Below are 21,272 nucleotides of genomic sequence, written 5' to 3' on the forward strand. Positions count from 1 at the left end.
TTGCCATAATTTATTTGCTATAAAATTTTTTAAATTATTAAATATATTCTAAATTAATTTTCATGATATTTAAGTTAGCAGTCACTAGACAATTTTTTCGTTTTATTTAAAAAAAAATTTGTTCCAAAAAATTATTTTTAAAAAATTGCAATTTATATTTTTTAAAATTTCTACATGTCAATTTTTTTTTATGATACTGAAGTTAGCTGTCAATTAAAAAAATTTTTATAATAAAAAATGCTTCTAAAAATTTTCACTTGTAATTTCTATTAATTTTCACATGTGGAATTTTTTAATTAAATTTTTTTCATAATAATTTAATTGCCATAAAATTATAAAAAAATTTTTAATGTCTGTCAACTTCAGAGTCGTTTTTTTTTTTGACATAATTTACTTGTTATAAAATTATTAAAATGATTAAATATAGGTATGCTAAATTAGTTTATAGTTTTTTTATTTTAATTATAACAATTTTGTTTTATTTACAGTCATTTTTTATTTATTATTCCAATTTTTATTTAATACAATAATTCAATAACAATAATTATGTGTATAATATTTTATTTTATTATTATTATTGTTAATATTTTTAATATTATTATTTATTTATTTATTAAAGATACAAATTTGAGGTGACACAGTCACATGATACAATCTTTGGTTCAATTATTTAAGAAGTTATTCTAGTCTATAGACAAAAATTGTTGGTGTTTTTTTCGGTTCAATAAAAAAAAATAGAAAATTTTTTTACCAGATATTTATTAAATTTTTCTATAATGTGAGAAAAATTTTTTTTATTTTTAAAATTAAAAATTAAAAAAATTAGAAGCTAGTAAATTAGGAGTATAGTAAATGTGTGAAAAAAGCATTTTTCAAAAGTTTAGAAAAAAAAAGAAAAGCATTTAATATTTTAAATTGTAATTTTTTAAGAAAATTTCACGAGTTCAAAAACTTGTTCAATTATGAATAATTTTTTTAGCAAAAATATAGAATAAAAATTAAGAAACTCTTCTTTTTTTTTAGAATCTATGAGTTCTTTTTTTTGGTTTTAATTCCAAGCTTTATTTTCAAACAAAAATAAATATTTGATATTAAAAAAAATGTCAGCTGTGTGTTAATTTTGCTTTTTATTCTCAAAATTTCAACAAATATCTGGTGAAAAAATGAGAGATAAAAATCTTTAATCTTTGAAAATTTACTGCCTATAAATGATAAAATAACCTCTTAAATAAAATAATTAAATCACCTTTACAAATCTTCATAAATACTTAAAAGTCTTAATTAAATAAATATATTATATATAGATATTTTATTAATGATAACCGGAAAATAAAATTACTTCATATAATATTAAAATAAAATCTTCAATATTAAATTCATCAATTATCTCTTGGTTTCGCCTTCCACCATTTAGGAATCCATCCTCTGATATCTTCCTCAACTTGCCGATAAATAAGAAGAAATATAAACGGAATCGCAAAAAGTTCATTTTTAAACAAGTAAAGATAAATAGCAGCCATAAGAATAATCAAATCAATAACATAGCTAACCGAAGACCTGACATTAATATGAGCTTCAGCCATCAGTCGCTCACTAATAACACCTGAAGCCTCGAGCTTGCTCTTATCAGGCCTATCATAAGCCCTCGAGTTCCTCCTAAATCTCTCCGGTCTCTCCCTACTAATTTTCTTCCCCACAACCCTCTGAGAAGTTTCCGAATCACTTGGACTAACATCAACAGCTTTGAATCTCTCCCTAGAACTATTCCTCGAAGAAATCTTCCTAGTCTCTCCTCTCTGCTTCGAAGATGATCTCGACCCAGTATCTCTATTTCCTGAAAGATCACGCTTCCTAGTTCTAGAAGAAGACCTCGACGGACCTTTATCCACTTCTGGCATTCTAGTTTTCGAAGACGACCTCATTCTTTCCGTAGAAATATTTCTAGATCTCGATATTGTAGCTTCATTATTTCTAGAAAGTCCTCTGCTGGATCTCAAATTTTCCTGCACCATATTTGCACTAGGAATAGAAGAAGAAGAACTATCAACAGTTGTAACTCTTGTTAAATTATTTCTTCTTCCTATTTCTTCTTTATTTTTCTCCGTTAAATTTGCAATTTTTGTCTGAATATTCAAACTTGGAATTATTCCAGAATCTTTATTATTCTCCTTCTTATTATTATTATTATTATCATTAACATTATTATTTTTATTATTATTAGTAGTAGTAATAGCTCCATTGGAAGTATTGGAAGAATATTTAGAATAATTAACAGGATGAACAGCATGACTTAAAGAATATTCCCTAACAATTTCCATATAATGATCAACAACAGCCTGCCTAGCTTCTAGATCTTCTTTTTCTTCAACAGAAGATTTCTTCTCAACCACCGGTTTTTGATTAGAGCGCCTCCTATTTTTAGCAACTTCAGCAGCATTTAAAAGACTCGCATTGTCACTATCTAACTCAGACATAACAGGAGCATTACTATTACTATTATTATTACTAATAGCAACTGCTCCATCAGACAAATCAGTCACTGATTTCTTCCTTAAAGTAACAGGAGGTTCCACTGGAACTTCTTTTTTCTCCTGGCGTTCTATGATAGGTTTTTCCGGAGGAATTGGCCTTCCGAAGCTATTTAAAGGAACTGGATCTTCTTCTGTACGTTTTTTTAAAATAGACTTGGGCTGAATATTGTTATTGTTATTATTGGGAGAGACATTATAAAAAGGCCTAGCTGGGACAGTATCAATTGTTTGAACTCTGTACTCAGGATCAGGAGGTGGAACATATAAAATAGGCCGGCCACGGGGATGATAAGTGTCCTCCTCGTCCATAATCGGCTGGGCGAGAATTCTGGACTTGAGTGTCCTCAAATCTTCACTTGAGTCGCTTTCAGGCTCGGACTCAGCGTCAGTAGACTCTTCGTAATCATCAGCGACAATAGAATCATACGCAATTTCTCTGTCGGGAGTTTTTACATCGCGCCGGTACTCAATGCGGGTGAAAGATTCTTCAGAAGGCTCTAAAATAAATTCTTCCGCGTGATGTTCAGGAACTAAAGGCATATTTTTATCGTCCCAGTGATGCAAGCTAGCAAGAGTTGGTGAAGCTGGCTTGAGAACTTCTGTGGGATCTTCTTCATGCAAATTAGGATCTGAGGCAATTATCTGAGGCGCGGGTAACATTAAGCTTGGAGGAAGATTGCGTAATTGAGAAGAAGTTTGGCCTTCGCTGGACCGCCGACGGGTCCACTTATTTTTACCCTGAGTTCCAACTGGAGACCCTGAGGAAGGTCTTCTTTTTAACCGGGTGCTTCTCAAGCGACCGGAGATAAAGTCTAAGCCTTCTTTGGGTTTATCAACTACGCCTAAGTCGGTCTTCTTAGCAGCCTCGGCCTCCTCTACGGCCACTGCTTTGTAGAATCGCTCCATTGCACGCTCGTGGAGAAGTTCTGTTGAACTTACAGCTTCGCGGAGGATTTCGACCACTTGGTGGTTCGCGCTGAATAATTCTGGCAATGATAGGGACATTGGGGGTGGAAGTAAGTCTTCGTCTTCTTCTTCGGCTTCGCCTTCTGAAGATGATCTGACCAAAGGATTGCGCTTTCCTGGTGAAGCATCCTCGTCTGGGTAAAGTACGAGCATTATTTCGGAGCTACCCCGGAATTTTGTATCGTCTTCGTCTTCTGTTGCCTCACGGGGTAATATAGGTCGGGTGGGTTTATTCAGACGGGTTTCTTCTTTGGGAATTTTAATTGGTGGGAGTGGAGAAGGGGATTTTTCAATTGGTAGGACGTATGGTCTTTCGAAAGTTTCTAATGTGGCTTGTCTTGTAAGCACTGGAGGACTTGGTAGTTTTTCTGGTGCGATGATTGTCTGGAAGAAATTTTTAAATTTATTAAATTAGATTGATGGTAAATTTTTTTTTAATTACTATTATTGTGAGACTTTAAATTTAGAATCTGATTGAAATTTTTTGATTAATTTCGTGTGATTAATTAATTAACTTGTGAACTACAAATAAATAAAATTTTGCTTTGTTAAATAAACTTTTGTTAAATTGCACTGTACTTTTTTAACTATTGACGTTTTTACAGATATAAGCTCATCCTAATGTTACACTCATCAAGAGCTTTCATTTGAGTACCCACATGCATTATTGATATATATTTCATACATACATATATATAATATATATAAATATATAAAATATATGAAAAAATGATGTGGGTACTCAAATGAAAGGTCTCGATGAGTGTAATGTCGGGATGAGCTTAGATCTTTAAAAATGTCAATAGTTCACAAGATAGCAATGTCAGTTCTTAATTATTGTCATTTTTAGATATAAGCTCATCCCGATGTTGCACTCATCAAGAGCTTTCATTTAAGTACCCACATGACTTTTTGATATATTTTTCATATATACATATATATAATATATATAAATATATAAAATATATGAAAAAATGATGTGGGTACTCAAACGAAAGGTCTCGATGAGTGTAATCTCAGAGTGAGCTTATATCTTCAAAAATATCATTAGTTGACAAGATACAAGGTAACTTCTTAATTACTGATATTTTTAAAGATATAAGCTCATCCCGATCTTATACTCATCAAGAGCTTTCATTTGAGTACCCAAATGCATTTTTGATATATTTTTCATACATTCATATATATGATATATATAAATATATATAAATATATGAAAAAATGATGTGGGTACTTAAATGAAAGGTCTTGATGTATGTAACATCGGGATGAGCTTATATCTTTAAAAATGTCAATAGTTCACAAAATACAAGGTCATTTCTTAATTATGTATTTAGAGATAGAGCATTTTTGAATGCAGTCTAAAAATTATCATCATATAAATACACTGGCTACAAAATTTTACTTATTCTCTTAATATTATAGATTGACTACTTATTTTATGGAAATTTAAAAAATAAAATTTACCTGGTGCCTTTCCTTTATCTCATCCTCCGGAGGCGAGTGTTGAACCTTGTCTCGCTTAGTTCTTGGCCTGGCCGGCGCAACCGGTAAATCATCGTCTTCAAGAGGCTTTTCGAGATGCAAAAAAACGGTATCTGAAAAAGTAACTCTGCTATCAGCACGCGGGGGTTTTGGTGGCGGGCCCAAAACTAATTTATGTGCGGATGCTGATCTGGAAGGTGGAGTCTGAAATTCATTAGCATGACTATCACGGATCGCTTCTTCACGTGTTAAACTACGAGTTCTCTTAGCCGGTTCACTTTGATCACGTCTTTCAGTTCTGCCTCGGTGGATCTCTCGTTGACTTTGTGATTTATCTGGTCGTAAAGGTGGTGCATGTATTCTGAAAAAAATTTTAATTAACACATGGTATCAAATTAAATTATAGTTTAGAAAAGTTAAAGACATGGTTCAGTAGCAAACGGAACTAAAAACTACAAAATAAGAATAGTTATTTATTAGAAGAAATTAATTTTATTAGTTTAATTAATTTTGGAAATTAATAGTTATTAAAAAAATATTTTAAAATCCAACCCACGCTTTTTTTGCAATAAAAATAATTTTTTTTTTTTGGGTAATTAAATCTAAATAAAACATTTACCCTCGTTTTGGGTCTGGAATGAAGATGACATCACTTTCTTCACTTGGATCACTAACACCATATGGGTTTTCAGCTTTAACGCGAAATTTATACTCCGAGCCCTCAATGAGCTCGCTCAAGGTTGTCGTTGGTTGCCGGCAAGTTGCCGCTTTTAGCCAGACGTCCCAACCAATCTGAATAAAACAAGTCCAGTATAAATCACCTAAAAGATTTATCGCTCCGACAAAAAATATATTTTTAGCAAACTTACCCGATAATACTCGATAATGTATGTCCCTATTTTGCAGCCACCATCATCTTCAGGTTCGCTCCAAGACAATGTCACGGATCTGCCCAAGGTCATTGCAATTTTTGCCTTTCCTGGTGCTGATGGACGATCTAGTAGTCAAGTATTACAAATTAATTGCAATATTAATTTAAAAATTTAATAATAATAATAATAATAATAATAATAACTGGTGAACTATAAATAAATAAAATTTTGCTTTATTAAATAATTAATTTTGTTAAATTGCACTGCACTTTCTTAAATATTGACGTTTTTAAAGATATAAGCTCATCTCAATGTTACCCTCATCAAGAGCTTTCATTTGAGTACCCACATCAATATTTGATATATTTTTCATATATTCATATATATAATATACATAAATATATAAAATATATGAAAAATTGATGTGGGTACTCAAATGAAAGGTCTCGATGAGTGTAATGTCGGGATGAGTTTATATCTTTAAAAATGTCAATAGTTTACAAGATAGTAATGACAGTTCTTAATTGTTGACATTTTTTAAGATATAAGCTCATCCCGATGTTACGCTCATCAAGACCTTTCATTTGAGTACCCACATGCATTTTTGATATATTTTTCATATATACATATATATATAATATCTATAAATATATGAAAAATTGATGTGGGTACTCAAATGAAAGGTCTTGATGAGTATAACATCGGGATGAGCTTATATCTTTAAAAATGTCAATTGTTCACGAGATACAATGTCATTTTTTAATTATTGATATTTTTTAAAATATAAGCTTATCCTGATGTTACACTCATTAAGAGTTTTCATTTGAGTACCCACATGCATTTTATATATATATATATATATATATATATATATATATATATATATATATATATATATATATATATATATATATATATATAATGTATATAAATATACAAAATATACGAAAAATTGATGTGGGTACTTAAATGAAAGGTCTTGATGAGTGTAACTTCGGGATGAGCTTATATCTTTAAAAATGTCAATAGTTCTTGCTCATTTTCTCAATAATATGGATAATAATAATAATTAAATAAAATAAATGACCTGTAACAGTGACAAGAAATGAGACGATATCTTCACCAAGCTTATTAACAGCTTTTACAGTATACTCTCCGCGGTCTTTTCTCCTAGCCGCAGGTATCCTCATTGAGCACTCTCCACTGTCAGCCGCATCGATAATGTGTCTATCATCTGATTTTATAACTTCACCGTCGTGTAACCAGGTGACATTAGGCACAGGTTTCCCTGCTATGGATACTTTCAGTCTGATTGCTTCATCTTGCTCGAAGAGGAGTCCATCTTCGTACTGCCTGGGAAGCCGTATTCGTGGTGCAGCTACAAATTTAATCAAAAATTGAATTATTATTCAATTATTATCATGAAAATGTCAAGATAATTTAATATATCTTCTTCTTCTTTTTCTTACCTTCGAGATTAAGTTTCGCGCGCGTACTAATGTGCCCAGCACGATTCGTAGCCGTGCATTTTATTTCACCTTCATCATTCAACGCTGTTTGATGGATAAGAAGTGTACTTTTACCGTTCTCTGTGACTATTCTTGTTCTTCTACTGCTAAAAATTTCAAAGCCGTCTTTAAACCATGAAATTTTTGGAATTGGTAACCCGGAAAATTTTACAACAAATTCTGCCTGTAATAAAATTTAAAAAATCATTCAAAATTTTGGTAATTATTAAAAACTTATAATTTTTTTTCTTAAATATTTATTAACAATGGAAAAAATTTTTTGTCTATAAGATCTACCAATAATAACCTGTTCATTTTCAAGTGCAGTAGTGTCTTTAAGTTCCAATTCAAAATGTGGTATAGTAGCTGCGGATCTTTGAAGCGTAACTGTCAGCGGATCTGACAGTTCACTCGGTTGAGAGATTCCTAAGCTATTTTGCGCTCTCACGCGAAACTGATACCTCCATCCTGGTTCTAGTCCACTGAGAGTCAATTCAGGAAATGGACAAAGGTTTGGCGATGATCTGACCCAATGGGGCGACCCCATGCGTCGGTGTTCTACTAAATATCCAATTATCGGAGCACCACCATTACTTGGCGATCGTTCCCAGCGAATGCCGACAATGTCTGGTTGAGCGTCGTCTGATGATCCAGGAATTAGGACTGGCTTTCCAGGTGGTGCTGGAACTCCTAAAAAAATCCTAAATTAATATAATCTTCATAATAAATTTTGACACTTAAAAATTCTTAAGATTTTTTTTAACAAACAAACCATATTAAATAAAAAAATTTTATAAAACTATGAATTTTTAAAAATAATTTTTCAATGCTAATTTATTTATTTAATAATTTTTAGAATTTTTCAAAGTAGAAAATTATTACAAAAAAAAAATTAACAAAAAATTACACGTCGAAATTCTAAAAATTTATTAAAACAATTTTTTTTAATTTTCTTCACATTAAATTAATTAAAAAAAAATCTGATAATTATCATGAATTTTATGAGAAATTATTATCAAAAAATTTTGACACTTAAAAATTTTTTTCAACAAAAAAACCATATTAAATAAAAAAATTTTATAAAACTAAAAATGCAATTTTTAAAAATAATTTTTCAGTGCTAATTTATTTATTTAATAATTTAGAAAATTTTTTAAAGTTGAAAATTATTACAAAAAAAAAAATTAACAAGAAACTACACATACAAATTCTAAAAATTTATTAATAAAATTTTCTTCACATTAAATTAATTAAAAAAAAATCTGATAATTATCATGAGTTTTATGAGAAATTATTATCAAAAAATTACACACAAAAATTCTCAAAATTTGCTAATAAAATTTTTCCATTGTTAATTAATTCTTTAAATAAAATCTATAAAATTTTCAGACTTCTGCTAATTAAAGTATAAATAAAAATTAAAAAAAATGTTTACTGATCTGAGCATAATAATTGTACACAAATGAATAAAAAATTAAGAAGAAATAATCCATAAAAAAACACCAGGCTACACAATAATTCCGTCTCGTCTTTCACGTACTTAGTTACAGCGTCTCCAACACAATCGCGCACGTGGATCCAAAAATAAAACGGAAAACCGTTTGGCAAGCTCGAGACCACTGGCTAGTTTCTTCTTACTCTTTCTCTTGTCTTCCCGCGATCTCTTTCCTCTTCTGCAGCTTGTATTGCCAGAAGAAGAAAGAGAGGAAGAATAAAAAATGAAAATAAAAAAAAAAGTACGTATCGACTGCACGAATGTAAAGCGTCGTTGAATTATTAAAGAATAAATAAAAGTATACTAGACATGTTTACAAAAAATCCAAGGAATAAAATCTCCCCTTAAGTAACCAATGAAGAAAATAAATAAAAAAAAAAAAGCAGTGGTGTCTTTTTATAAAAGCGATGATCTAAATATTTATAGTGAAACAGTGAAAGAATGAATATACGTAAAGTTGGAATGCCTAGAAGTAAAAGAGCTAGTAAAATTCCGGGTCACTTTGAGTTTGAGTGTTTCGTCCGCGGCCAAATGATGCGCTCTCGTTATAGATACCAAAGTGTTATATTATAGTATAGATGCTCTGTTTAGTTATAGACGACGACAATGGACCTAACTTAATCACCAGACAGCTAAGCTAAGCTACAAGTATTTATATATTTATCAGACAATAAAGTTAAAAATTAAGTTACTAAAATCTAAATCTAATTTGTCTTGACGCAGTTTATCACCAGTCACACGTCGTACCTGGACCACCCCAGTGGACTCTCTTGGAGTTACTTCCGGTAGAAGTTGATAGTCTTCTTGCATTCTTAGCTGATGCATTCCCCATTGCTCTTTTTTTGATGAAGATGGTGATGATGAGATCACCGTTGTAAATTGAATCTCACATGCACCATTTGCCTTTGTATTTATGTCTGCTGACCAGCAGATCAAAGGAAGAAATAATGATGGTGAGGAAGATGATGATGAAGATGATGATGATGAAGATGATGATGATGATGATGATGATGATGATGATGATGGAGACTAGCTCAAATGAGCTAGTTGCTTCACTCCTCCACCTTGGTTATAATAGTAAAACTAACTCGCGGGTGTCTCGATATAGCGCGGAGCCTCGGGGCAGCACTGGCTCTTGGGAAAAACGAATGCTCGGGTGAGAGCTTATGCTTGCGCAGACTCCGAAGGTGATATACCCACACTGGCCAACTACATTAACTTAACTGCCGGCACTGAAAAATCAAATTAGGGATTTAAATCAAGAAGAATATGCTTTTATGTATATAATACTTACTTTGGACTCGAAGAAATATTTGGAGTTATTTTTTCAGTGTATTAAATAAATTTATGAAGACTATTTGGTTGTTTGAAGAATAAATTTTGTAGATTGCGCCATTTGTGGGTGACACTTGTTGCGTTAATGTATGATTTTTCAATGTTAGATTTTTTTGCTTCAGGGTTATGAAAGTTTTTGAAATGAACAATTGAAAATTGAAATTTTTAATCATTTTTTTTCTCTAGTTATTTGAGAGCAATAATAAAAATTTGTAAGAATAAATTATGATTATTTCCATACAGGGATACTGTCAGAAAATTGTTAATTTTTTGATACTTATTAAAGATATTGAAGTGTAACAACTCCTAAAATATTTAAAATTAATTAATCTCAAGAGCGAGATAACTGCAATTAAAAATGGCATTTTTTGCACAGATGGTATAGAAGAGGAATTAGAGAATAATTGCTCCCGAAAAATCTTTTATAATTTCTTAAAAATAGTTTTTTTTAATTACATTTCTTCCTTAAATTATTTTTTAATATTTTTTATTTGAAATAAATTAATGTTATTTTTTTAAAAGTTAATAAAATATTAAGAATAAATATTTCAATATAATACAAATATAGTATGTGCTAACTCTTCCTGATTTATTAATTTAGCAAAACTATTTTTTTGGACTAACTAGAAAGTATTGCTATATATTAACGAAACTGTTTCCTTGATAAAACATATAAATTATTTGTTACAACCTATGTTTTGTTATCATAAAATATGATTTTTTTATCCCTACGCTAATACAATAACTTGTTATCATATGTCATATGTCGTATTGTTATCTCAACAAAATATTTTTATCAATAAACATATTTATCTATTAAAGGATTTTTTTTTAGTAATGTCACTGGAATATGTTAATTTATATAAATTATAAAGAAGAAATTAAAGATAACATCAAATCAAGAAATAACAATAAAAAAACCTATATTCGTATTTTAACCTTGTTAAATATTCACGGTGTTAAAAATTTACATTTATTCATTAAGTAGCTTTTATTAAAACCATATTTGTTCCAAATAAGAGCAATTTTTAAATAATCTATTTCTTCTTTCTAATTATTTATACATTTCTTCTTTATAATTTTTATAGTTAAATAGCAATAAAATTATTGTGAAAAAAATTTAATAAAAATATTTCTCATGTAATGATTAAAAAAAATAATTAGGAAATTTTTAAGAACATGTTTATTATTGTTATTGATTTATTATAAAAATTTTAAAAATTGACAGGTGTCAGCTGACTTCAGTATCATAATTTTTGAATGTTTTTTTTTTTTTTTATAATTATAACTGAAAAAGATGAAAATTAAGTTAGCCGACATCTTAAAATTTTTATAATTTTTTTTATCGAAAAAATTATTACAAAAAAATATAAAAAAAAATAAAAAACTTGAAAAACTGTAAGTGCAATTTTTTAAAAATATTTTTTTGTTCTAATTTAATTATTAAAAAAAAAAATCAAAAAACTAAAAATGTCGGCTAACTTTATTACTTTTATCTGAAATAGGTTGAATTAAATAAATTATCAAGAAGAAATCCTGCAAAGTATCACAAAATAAAACAATAGCAATAAAAAAACTCCATTCCAGGGCTTTTAAATCCTTAAAATATTAACGGTGTAAGAAACTAACAATTTAAAACAATTGGTCAAGGTTCCGTTATGATAAAAAATGTTTTTGCACTTTATATAAAACCGGTAACTGATCCTGGCTGATCTACTCTAACCAAAAATAAAAAAGTAACCTAGTGAAAAGAAGAAAAGCCAATGGACAAAAAAAGGTACGTCCACATATATTATTTCCATAAATACATACCTTACTTAACTTAATATAACTGCCGTGTATTAATCTGAATGTACATTATTTAGGATTTTTAATGGGTACGGTGGTAGGTTCTGTTAATAAGTAAACGTGAGATTAATTTACTATGTATATTGTAACGATTCACGACAGAAATATATCACCCGGAGCCACATGCACTCAGGACGGGGAGTTAGGTCGGAATAATGGTGTCCACTACTGCACTTTGGGTATCAGAGTCGAAGTTTAAAGGGTAGTAGTGGGGTAGAAGGCCCCGAAGATTTGCGAAGGGACACGAAGAAAATCTTCGGGAAATAGAAAAGTGTGAGAAAAGTGCAAAGGGGCAATAAGCCTTCGTGACGTCAGCGGGCCCGAGAGTACAGCTGGCCATGCTGACCTCGGGTCCTCTATCGCTTGGGTTTATTGCACATAGAAAAAAGAGTAATAAACAGGAAAGGTTTGAGGAAAGTTGTTGGGAAAAAACTCATGGGAAAAACCCACAAGCCGGAGAAAAAAGGCTCCGGATCTTAAAATGTACAAATATTTACAACTTAATCCTATTACAACTGAAAGTTTACAACTAAATTATTCTATTGAATTTACTACATTTTACAATTTCAAATCTTAACTGTAGCCTAAATGTCTAACAAAATAATTTTAATTTTAACTAAATTGCACGCCTCATAGCGCGAAGCGCGTGAGGTTGTGCTTTATACTCGACTCGTCAAGGTCAAGCAATTTTGTGATCTTTAAATGTCTCTATCACAACCATATTACACTTATACAATGATATAAGTAGATGTACACCAAAAAAACACTTAAATTAAACCATCTTTTACTTTCTAAAATCATTTCATGTTGCTATTTTGAAAAAAAAAACGTTTTGAAAAAAATTTTACATGGACGTCCGGATGTCACCCCATTTTGGATGTACCAATGATTACTCCCGAACAAATTGATATTTCAAGACCGGACCTTTTTTATTAGTTTACGAATGCGATGAACTGGGTCCGTATTTCATATCAGTAGCCTAGTTAACGTATTTTTTTTTTAAATTGAATTTTTATTAAAATTTATTACGATATAACCGTACAAAGACAAACGAATTTTTCTTATTTGTCACGTGAAAACTATGGCGCCACTTGATAAAGCTAGATTTTTTTAGACTGCGTGCGCATATAACAAGAAAAAAGGGCGCTGATATTAAAAAAAAAAAAAAAAATACTCTGTAAGAAATTACTTAATTATAATTTTCTTTTTTTTATCAGTTACACAATTTATTTTTTCTTAAAAAATGAATGAGCGTTATGAGGCGTGCACTTTTGGATTTTCCAAACTTTTTTTACTAATTTTTAAATAATTTTAATGTCAGCGGTCACATGACCGCCACAATTATATTATTATATACATTGTACCTAAGAGCTTGATGTCATTGATGCCCATTTAATTTAATTTTGTTTTCTGCAGAGTAAAGACCTAACCGGAGTTGGCTCCAAGCTCCAAGTCGGTCGGTCGGCACCTTTCCCCGGCGATCGAGAGAGTGGCACGTGGAACGTGGAAGAGAAAGAGACTAGAGACCCCGGTACTATACGGTGAGTACGTATCTACAGTATTATATTATATTATATTATATTATATGCCGAGTGATAAAGAGGAGAAAAAGGTGCGCCAATGCGGAAGAGAAGGGACAACACAAGATGTAAGACACAACACACAGAACACAGGTCTACACACTACACTTAACTCTCCTGTAACTGACTGTGTGACTCTGACTCTGATATGAGTCTGAGTCTGAGTCTGAGTTAAGTTACTGAATGCGCGGCAAAGGAGATTCAACATTCAACAGTATGTTGTATATTCTCTTCATGATCGGTGCCGGTGTACCGTTGCTTTTTCAATGAAGATTGCTTTTAAGTTTTCCTCCCGTTTCCCTCTTCATAGTGGTACAGTGGTACACGACAGATCTTACTAAGGAAGCTGGAGAAGACACTCGCTCAGTAACGCGTAAAAACCTCATGTTGTTCTTTCTTGTGTCGCGTGTAAATATTTTTAATTGTACTATTATTTTTATTAATAATATTTATTATTATTTTTTTATCAAAGTCACTTTTGTAAATGTTTTATTAGTTGTTATTTTAAAATTTTTTTTCAGAATTTAAAACAATGTGATGTCAACCTTTGTATTATATACTGTGTTTATATTTCTTCAATGTTAAATAATGCTTGGATGGATAAATTAGTAACTTGATCCTCTTAAATGACGAAATTCAATTCCAGTGCTATGCTGTCATGTATGTATTTTAAATAAATAAATAAAATACGAGTAAGGTGAATAGAATAGAATGTGAAAGTGAATAAGTACACAATATAAAACATAACTTGACATTGAATGTAAAATGTAAAGATATTTTTTTTTTAATCAGTGTAGTGTATATAGTGAACAGTAGTTAAAGCAACTTTTTAATTGTGTATATTAATAAAAATTAATTTAGCAGATATTAAATAATTTTTTTAACAAATAAATTATGGAAAAAAAAATTGAGGAAGAAATTTTAAAAAGTTAAAATTACAATTTTTTTTTAATAATTTCTTGAAACTAATTTGTTTTGTTAATAAAATTAAAAAATTGTTGAGACTGGTAACTTTAATATTATATGACATTAAAGTTAGCAGTCTTGGCCAGTTTTTAATTTTTTTTTTTAACAAAAAAAAATAATACTGAAATTAACCGATGTTTTTAATTTTTTGATTTTTTTTTTTAATAATTAAATTAAAAAAAAAAATATTTTTAAAATATTGCATTTAAAGTTTTTTAAAAATGAATTTTTTTTTGTAACCATTTTTTTAATGAAAAAAAATCTTAAATTTTAAATATCAGCTAACTTAATTTTCATACAAAAAAATTTGAAAATTAAGTTAACCGACATCTAAAATTTTTTAGAATTTTTTTTTATTAAAATTATTACAAAAAAATTAAAAAAAAAATTCAATTTTAAAAAACTTTAAAAACTACAAGTGCAATTTTTTAAAAATATTATTTAATTCTAATGTAATAATTAAAAAATTAACAATATCGGTTAACTTTACTATTATCAAAAAAATTTATTTTGAAAAATTACTTTTTAAAAAATAACATTTTTAATTTCTTACAATTTCTACATGTCAATTTTTTTTCTTGATTTTTTTTTGACATAACTTATTTATGAAAATTAATTTAGCAAATATTTAATAATTTTTAGAACTTTTGTTAACAAATAAATTATGGCAAAAAAAATAAAAAAAAAAAAAAATTGACATGTAGAAATTAAAAAAAATTAAAAATGCAATTTTTTAGAATTAATTTAATTGTTAAATAAAATTAAAAGTTTGTCAAGTGACAGCTAACTTTAATTTCGTAATTTATTTGTTAAAAAATAATGAAGCATTAGCTAAATTAATTTTCATTAATTGTGTATTTAATTTAATTTAATTATTTTCAGTTAATCATGCCTAAAAAAAGCTACTTGAGAAGAAATAATGACACTGAAAAAATGAGAGTTACAGTGTGACGTTGTTTCAAGTTAAAAAAATAAAAACAACAAATAATTAAGCAACTGGGGCATTGGATGGAAAATTACTATACAGTTTATATGCCAGTTAGAACATGAACGGTTGATAATCGGCACGTGGTATTTTACTATGACGGTGATCTGTGAACCAGTTTATTGAAAACACGACACCAGCTTGTCATACATCTAGATAAATATTTTGTTTAATTAAAAGTATTTACTAAGTAACATTACCTGTAACAGATTACGGATTGTATTTATTAGTACATTGGAATTTAGGATATTTTAAGAGATGAGTGAACGTCGTAATCTGAAGGTCGTTGACGTCCGGGAGACACTTGACTCTAAGTTGGCTTATCTGCCTGGCGGAAGAGATCGAGAAGGCAAGCCTATTCTTGTTGTTGATGTCCCGATCTACTCATCCGATGAATCTGTAGCTGACAATAAATTGGAAAAGCTTTTGGCTTATCTTCTTTCGACTTTCAAGTAAAAATTATATTTAATATAATTTTAATTATTGGTAAGATGATTGATGATTTTTGATTGTTAATCAAAGATGATTGAATATATTTTAGCGATGAGACTAAGAAGAATGGAATTTCATTGATTATGGATGCGAGGAAAGGATCCTGGAGAGTGGCCAGGTCGTATATCCAAAGGTCCATGAACGTAGTGGGGAAATATGCAGCTCGTATGATTGTTATTCGACCTGATAGCTTCTGGGAGAAACGAGTTGATAACTGCACCAAGTCTTGGAAGGACGGCGAGGTATTGCGGTCTTGTACTTTGTACTTAAATGCTACTGTTAATTTTATTGTTAATTTAAGGATAAATAATCTGAATGATTTATGTGGATATCTAATCACAATAGTGAACGGTTTATGTGTCATATATGGATACTGGATATAGAAACTTAAGCAATCTAGCATATTTTATCTGAATAGGAAACGAAGATTAAAATTTTTGTGGTCTTGTATGTATTTTTACAGCCCATTTACATTTCTATCACGAGATTATATTCTTATGTGGATACCGCTCAAGTTTCAAGTGATTTAAGAGGGACTAAAGCCTATGACCACTATGACTGGATTCAAATGCGTGTTGTAAGTATTTTTAAATTTATTATTATTCATAATAATAATTAAAAATTTTATAAATTAATCACTATTAATACTTTATTCTTCTAATTTTTAATTTATATACAATCTAAGCTTTCTTCGTATTATTCTAATTAGAATTTTTCTTCTTTTTTTATTTTATGGAGAAAAGTTATTATTGAAATTATTATCATTTAAAAAAAGATTTATAAATTATTTGCTATTAGCCATTTCTTCTCTAATTTATGGGTTTATATACGCTGTAAATTTTCTCCTTATTATTCCTAGTGCTTTTTTATTTTATTTTATGAAGGTATAATATTATTATTGTTATTATACAGAAAGGAATAATTCTTAATTTTTAAATAAATTTTTTTGATATAAGAACATTTCTCCTTGCTATCAAACAACTACGGTCTTTATTATTATTTATAGATTAATCTATATTAATTTTTGTGTTTAATTATAATTTTTAGATTCATAATTAAGAAATGATCTTGTATCTTGTGAAATATTGACCTTTTTAAAGATATAAGCTCATCCTGATGTTATACTCATCAAGACCTTTCATTTGAGTACCCACATCAATTTTTCATATATTTTATATATTTACATATATTATATATATGTAAATATGAAAAATATACGAAAAGTGCATGTGGGTACTCAAATCAAAGCTCTTGATGAGTGTAACTTCGTGATGAGCTTATATTGTTAAAAATGTTAATAATTAAGAAACGACCTTGTATCTTGTGAACTATTGACATTTTCAAAAATATAAGCTCACCCCAACGTTCCGCTCATCGACACCTTTCATTTAAATACCCACATCAATTTTTCATATATTTATATATATTATATATATATGTAAATATGAAAAATATATCAAAATGCATGTGGGTACTCAAATGAAAGCTCTTGATGAGTGTAACTACGGGATGAGCTTATATCTTTAAAAAGGTCAATAGTTAAGAAATGACATTGCTATTTCGTCAACCAATGACATTTTTAATGATATAAGCTCACCCCGATGTTACACTCATCGAGACCTTTCATTTAAGTACCCACATCAATTTTTCATATATTTCATATATATATTATATTATATATATGTATATATGAAAAATATATCAAAAATGCATGTAGGTACTCAAATGAAAGCTCTTGATGAGTGTAACATCGGGATGAGCTTATTGTCACTTAGTGACTGCAAGGTTGCTAATTATTATTATTTTTAACTTTTAAAATAATTTTTTTTTTTTATTTATTTCTTTTTCAGAGAGTAGAAGATTATGAAAAGAGTACCGCAGAATTAATTTCAAAACTTAATGAGTTCAAAGCCAAATTAAAAGACTTTGGAAAGATTGATGAAACTAACGATGAAGAAAAGAGTGTTGAGTTTTATGTAGAAAACAGAGATGAATTGGAAGTAATGTGTCGTTATATTTTACATGAAGGTCTGGTACTTATTTTTGTAAAGAAATAATTTGTTTTATTTAAATAATTAGTTTTCTTTTATTTTATTTACAGGGCGAATTTTGGCGAGTGATATGAGCAGTGAAACCTCTCAGGATATTCAGGATACCATACATAGAGTTCATGACCTTCTAGATATGATTGAATCTAATCAGGTGAGTTAATAAGATATATTTTGAGGTAACAAACTTGAATTAGATTGAAAAATTAATTAAATAATTTTATGATTGCTAGATTGACGTGGAAAATAGTTGGACTGAGATGACCACTAATTTAACGTTAATGAAAGAAATAAAAGACATTGAACAAGGTATTAATCGAGTAACTAATTGGATTCTTGGTCCTGCTGACGCAATGCTCAATTTTCATAGCAATGTTGGTTTTGATGTCGCTTCTTCAGAAATTTTACGACGCGAACATGAAGAATTAGAACGAGAATGTAGAGTAAGTTATAATTGATAAAATTTGTTAATAAAATTTTTTAAAAAATTATTTCTTGCAGGTAACTTATGCCAGATATACGCAACTTACTTTTAGAATAAATAAATTACCAGAGCACTGTTTAACTGAGAGTCTTAAAGCGCAAAAAGATTTCATGGATTTCGTGTGCAGAGGTTATGCCACAAGATTAGAAAGGCGAAGAAATATTTTAATTACTTGCCAACGATTTTTTTGTCTAGTTTCTGAAGTAAGAAGTTTTAATTGTAATTTTATAGAATTAAGCATTGCTCAATGTTGTTATTCTTTGGGACTGGATAATATAATTTATTTTAATTGCAGTATTTTGACAAGACCAGTGAAGTCTTTGACAAAATGATTATGGGAAATAGAGCGTGTAATTCTTTTGAAGCTGAAGCTAAGTTGATGCATTTAGAAGCTAGTCAATCAAATTTAGGTGATTAATAAAAATTATAAATTTTTTTTTTAATTATTTATTAATACTGAAAAAAAATTATTATTTTACTCACATTCTTACCGATAGTCAATTTATTATGATAAGTATTTAAGCTTCATTCGAAAATTCTCTATCTCTAGATACATAATTAAGAAATGACCTTGTATCTTGTGAAATATTGACATTTTTAAAGTTATAAGCTCATCCCGATGTTATTCGCATCAAGACCTTTCATTTGAGTACCCACATCAATATTTCATATATTTTATATATTTATATATATGTATATATGAAAAATATATCAAAAATGCATGTGGGTACTCAAATGAAAGCTCTCGATAAGTATAACATCAAGGTGAGCTTATTACATCTTTAAAAAGGTCATTATTTAAGAAATTACCTTGTATTTTGTGAACCATTGATATTTTTAAAGATATAAGTTCATCCCGATGTTGCATTCATCAAGAGCTTTCATTTGAGTACCCACATGCATTTTGATATATTTTTCATATATACATATATATAATATATATAAATATATAAAATATATGAAATATTGATGTGGGTACTCAAATGAAAGGTCTTGATTTGTATAATATCGGGATGAGCTTATATCTTTAAGAACGTCAATGGTTCACAAAATACGAAGTCATTTTTTAAATAATAACCTTTTTAAAGATATAATAAGCTCATCTTGATGTTACTCTTATCGAGAACTTTCATTTGAGTACCCACATCAATTTTTCATATATTTTTCATATATACATATATATAATATATATAAATATATAAAATATATGAAATATTGATGTGGGTACTCAAATGAAAGGTCTTGATTTGTATAATATCGGGATGAGCTTATATCTTTAAAAAGGCCAATATTTAAGATCGTACAGTGCAATTTAACAAAAGTCATTATTTAATAAAGCAAAATTTTATTCATTTATAGTTCACAACTTACGACAGTCACATAGTGACTGCAAATTTGCTAGTAATTATTAATTAGTTTATTCTAATTAACAATAATTTTTTTAAAGATGGAATATTACAAGATTTAATCAGAGAAGGAGAAAAATTTTCCGAACTAATGTCGATGCCAGTTAAAAATGCATTAGGCCGAGATGTCAAAGTGGAATATGCAGAAGACATAACAAATGTAACAGATATATTGGACGCGACAAATGCCAGGAAGAATATATTTAACGATTCAGTGGAACTACAAAAATTAACTCTTAAACAAACTATTTCAATTTGTACCTACGAAACAGATGCCGACCAGTCAATTAAATGGCTGAGTGATTTATTCAACGTGTTGATTAAAAATTACACTGAAGTAGGCTGTAGTGTTACTGAAATCCAGAAGCAAAAAGACGATTTGCAGAATTTTGAAGAAATTTCACAAGTAAGTAAATTTAACAGTTCAATTTTACCGTACAGATAATTAATAAACATTATCATCAAAAATAGCCTAACACTCAACATTTGTATTTAAAGGGTGCGTTCGAGTATGGCTGCCAATTATTAAATGGAGCAAGAATACTTCGGACTTCTTGCAGATTGAGCTTAGACACAAATGTAAGTTTATTCTCTCAACTAAGAGAGGCTTGGCGGCGCATTAGGTCTGTGAGTCAGGAACAGCTTACAAGACTCAGAGTTTGCACTATTTTTCATCGGAGTATTGATGAGGTTTGCAATTTTTTTTTTTTTAACAATCAATTTTCAAAAAAATTAAATTTTAATTTTTCATGCACAGCACTGTCGAAGATTGACTGATTTAATAAAAATAGCAAACAATTCGCTGTATTTAATAAATCAAAACAAGTCTTCTGGATCTGAAGACACTCTGAGCGACCATTCATCTAGCTCAGAGTGCCTGAAAGAAGTCACAGAAAATCGGGAAAAACTCTTGGGGTACATTGACAGAACTGTCAAGCTAGGAAGATTATTGACCACCAGCTTAAAGGAACCTCTTTGCTCCGAATCAAGGTGATGCAAAATACACCAACTTATTAATTATTAATTATAAATTAAGACTTTTTTTCCAAGCGAAAATTTTGTTTGAAATGTCAAAAAAAAAACATGAAATTTTTCACATAATTTTTTATATAAAAAGTCAACGATTTAAATCTCGAAAAATATCAATCTTAGCGATTTGGTTTAATGGATTTTTCGTAAATATTTATAAGTGGGGTTAACCATTTTAATTTTCATTTTTTTTCAACGAAATTTCTATTTGATTTTATTGATATATTTTTTTTTTTTGAAAA

The 21,272-nt window shown here is 29.1% G+C and overlaps 2 protein-coding genes across 12 annotated transcripts in view; one reads left to right on the plus strand and one right to left on the minus strand.

The window, feature by feature from the left end:
- Positions 1-1,290: 1,290 nt before the first annotated feature.
- LOC123267683 overlaps positions 1,291-21,272 on the minus strand; it is a 141,393-nt gene continuing 121,411 nt past the window's right edge. The window contains exons 1-9 of one of the 4 annotated variants that reach the window (XM_044732461.1): positions 9,856-10,101; positions 9,605-9,711; positions 7,670-8,052; positions 7,324-7,546; positions 6,942-7,232; positions 5,852-5,979; positions 5,602-5,774; positions 4,965-5,343; positions 1,291-3,881 (exon numbers count right to left, since the gene is read on the minus strand). In XM_044732461.1, the coding sequence (XP_044588396.1) occupies positions 1,380-3,881; positions 4,965-5,343; positions 5,602-5,774; positions 5,852-5,979; positions 6,942-7,232; positions 7,324-7,546; positions 7,670-8,052; positions 9,605-9,689 (4,164 nt within the window). In that variant the 5' untranslated portion in view covers positions 9,690-9,711; positions 9,856-10,101 and the 3' untranslated portion in view covers positions 1,291-1,379. Of the gene's footprint in view, positions 3,882-4,964; positions 5,344-5,601; positions 5,775-5,851; positions 5,980-6,941; positions 7,233-7,323; positions 7,547-7,669; positions 8,053-8,902; positions 8,979-9,604; positions 10,102-21,272 lie in introns of those variants that run through there. The other 3 variants (XM_044732460.1, XM_044732463.1, XM_044732462.1) reach the window with 3 other exon arrangements.
- The window catches only part of LOC123267682, a 62,074-nt gene continuing 54,583 nt past the window's right edge, over positions 13,782-21,272 (plus strand). For 4 of the 8 annotated variants that reach the window (XM_044732450.1, XM_044732454.1, XM_044732455.1 and 1 more), the window contains exons 1-13: positions 13,785-14,028; positions 14,142-14,280; positions 15,469-16,023; positions 16,113-16,305; positions 16,527-16,640; positions 17,914-18,091; positions 18,165-18,265; positions 18,345-18,554; positions 18,613-18,798; positions 18,891-19,005; positions 20,043-20,407; positions 20,500-20,691; positions 20,759-20,991. In XM_044732450.1, the coding sequence (XP_044588385.1) occupies positions 15,830-16,023; positions 16,113-16,305; positions 16,527-16,640; positions 17,914-18,091; positions 18,165-18,265; positions 18,345-18,554; positions 18,613-18,798; positions 18,891-19,005; positions 20,043-20,407; positions 20,500-20,691; positions 20,759-20,991 (2,081 nt within the window). In that variant the 5' untranslated portion in view covers positions 13,785-14,028; positions 14,142-14,280; positions 15,469-15,829. Of the gene's footprint in view, positions 14,045-14,141; positions 14,281-15,468; positions 16,024-16,112; positions 16,306-16,526; positions 16,641-17,913; positions 18,092-18,164; positions 18,266-18,344; positions 18,555-18,612; positions 18,799-18,890; positions 19,006-20,042; positions 20,408-20,499; positions 20,692-20,758; positions 20,992-21,272 lie in introns of all 8 variants that reach the window. The other 4 variants (XM_044732457.1, XM_044732456.1, XM_044732459.1 and 1 more) reach the window with 3 other exon arrangements.

The sequence above is a fragment of the Cotesia glomerata genome, linkage group LG6 (genome assembly GCF_020080835.1).
Source record: "Cotesia glomerata isolate CgM1 linkage group LG6, MPM_Cglom_v2.3, whole genome shotgun sequence".
Lineage (NCBI taxonomy): Eukaryota > Metazoa > Arthropoda > Insecta > Hymenoptera > Braconidae > Cotesia > Cotesia glomerata.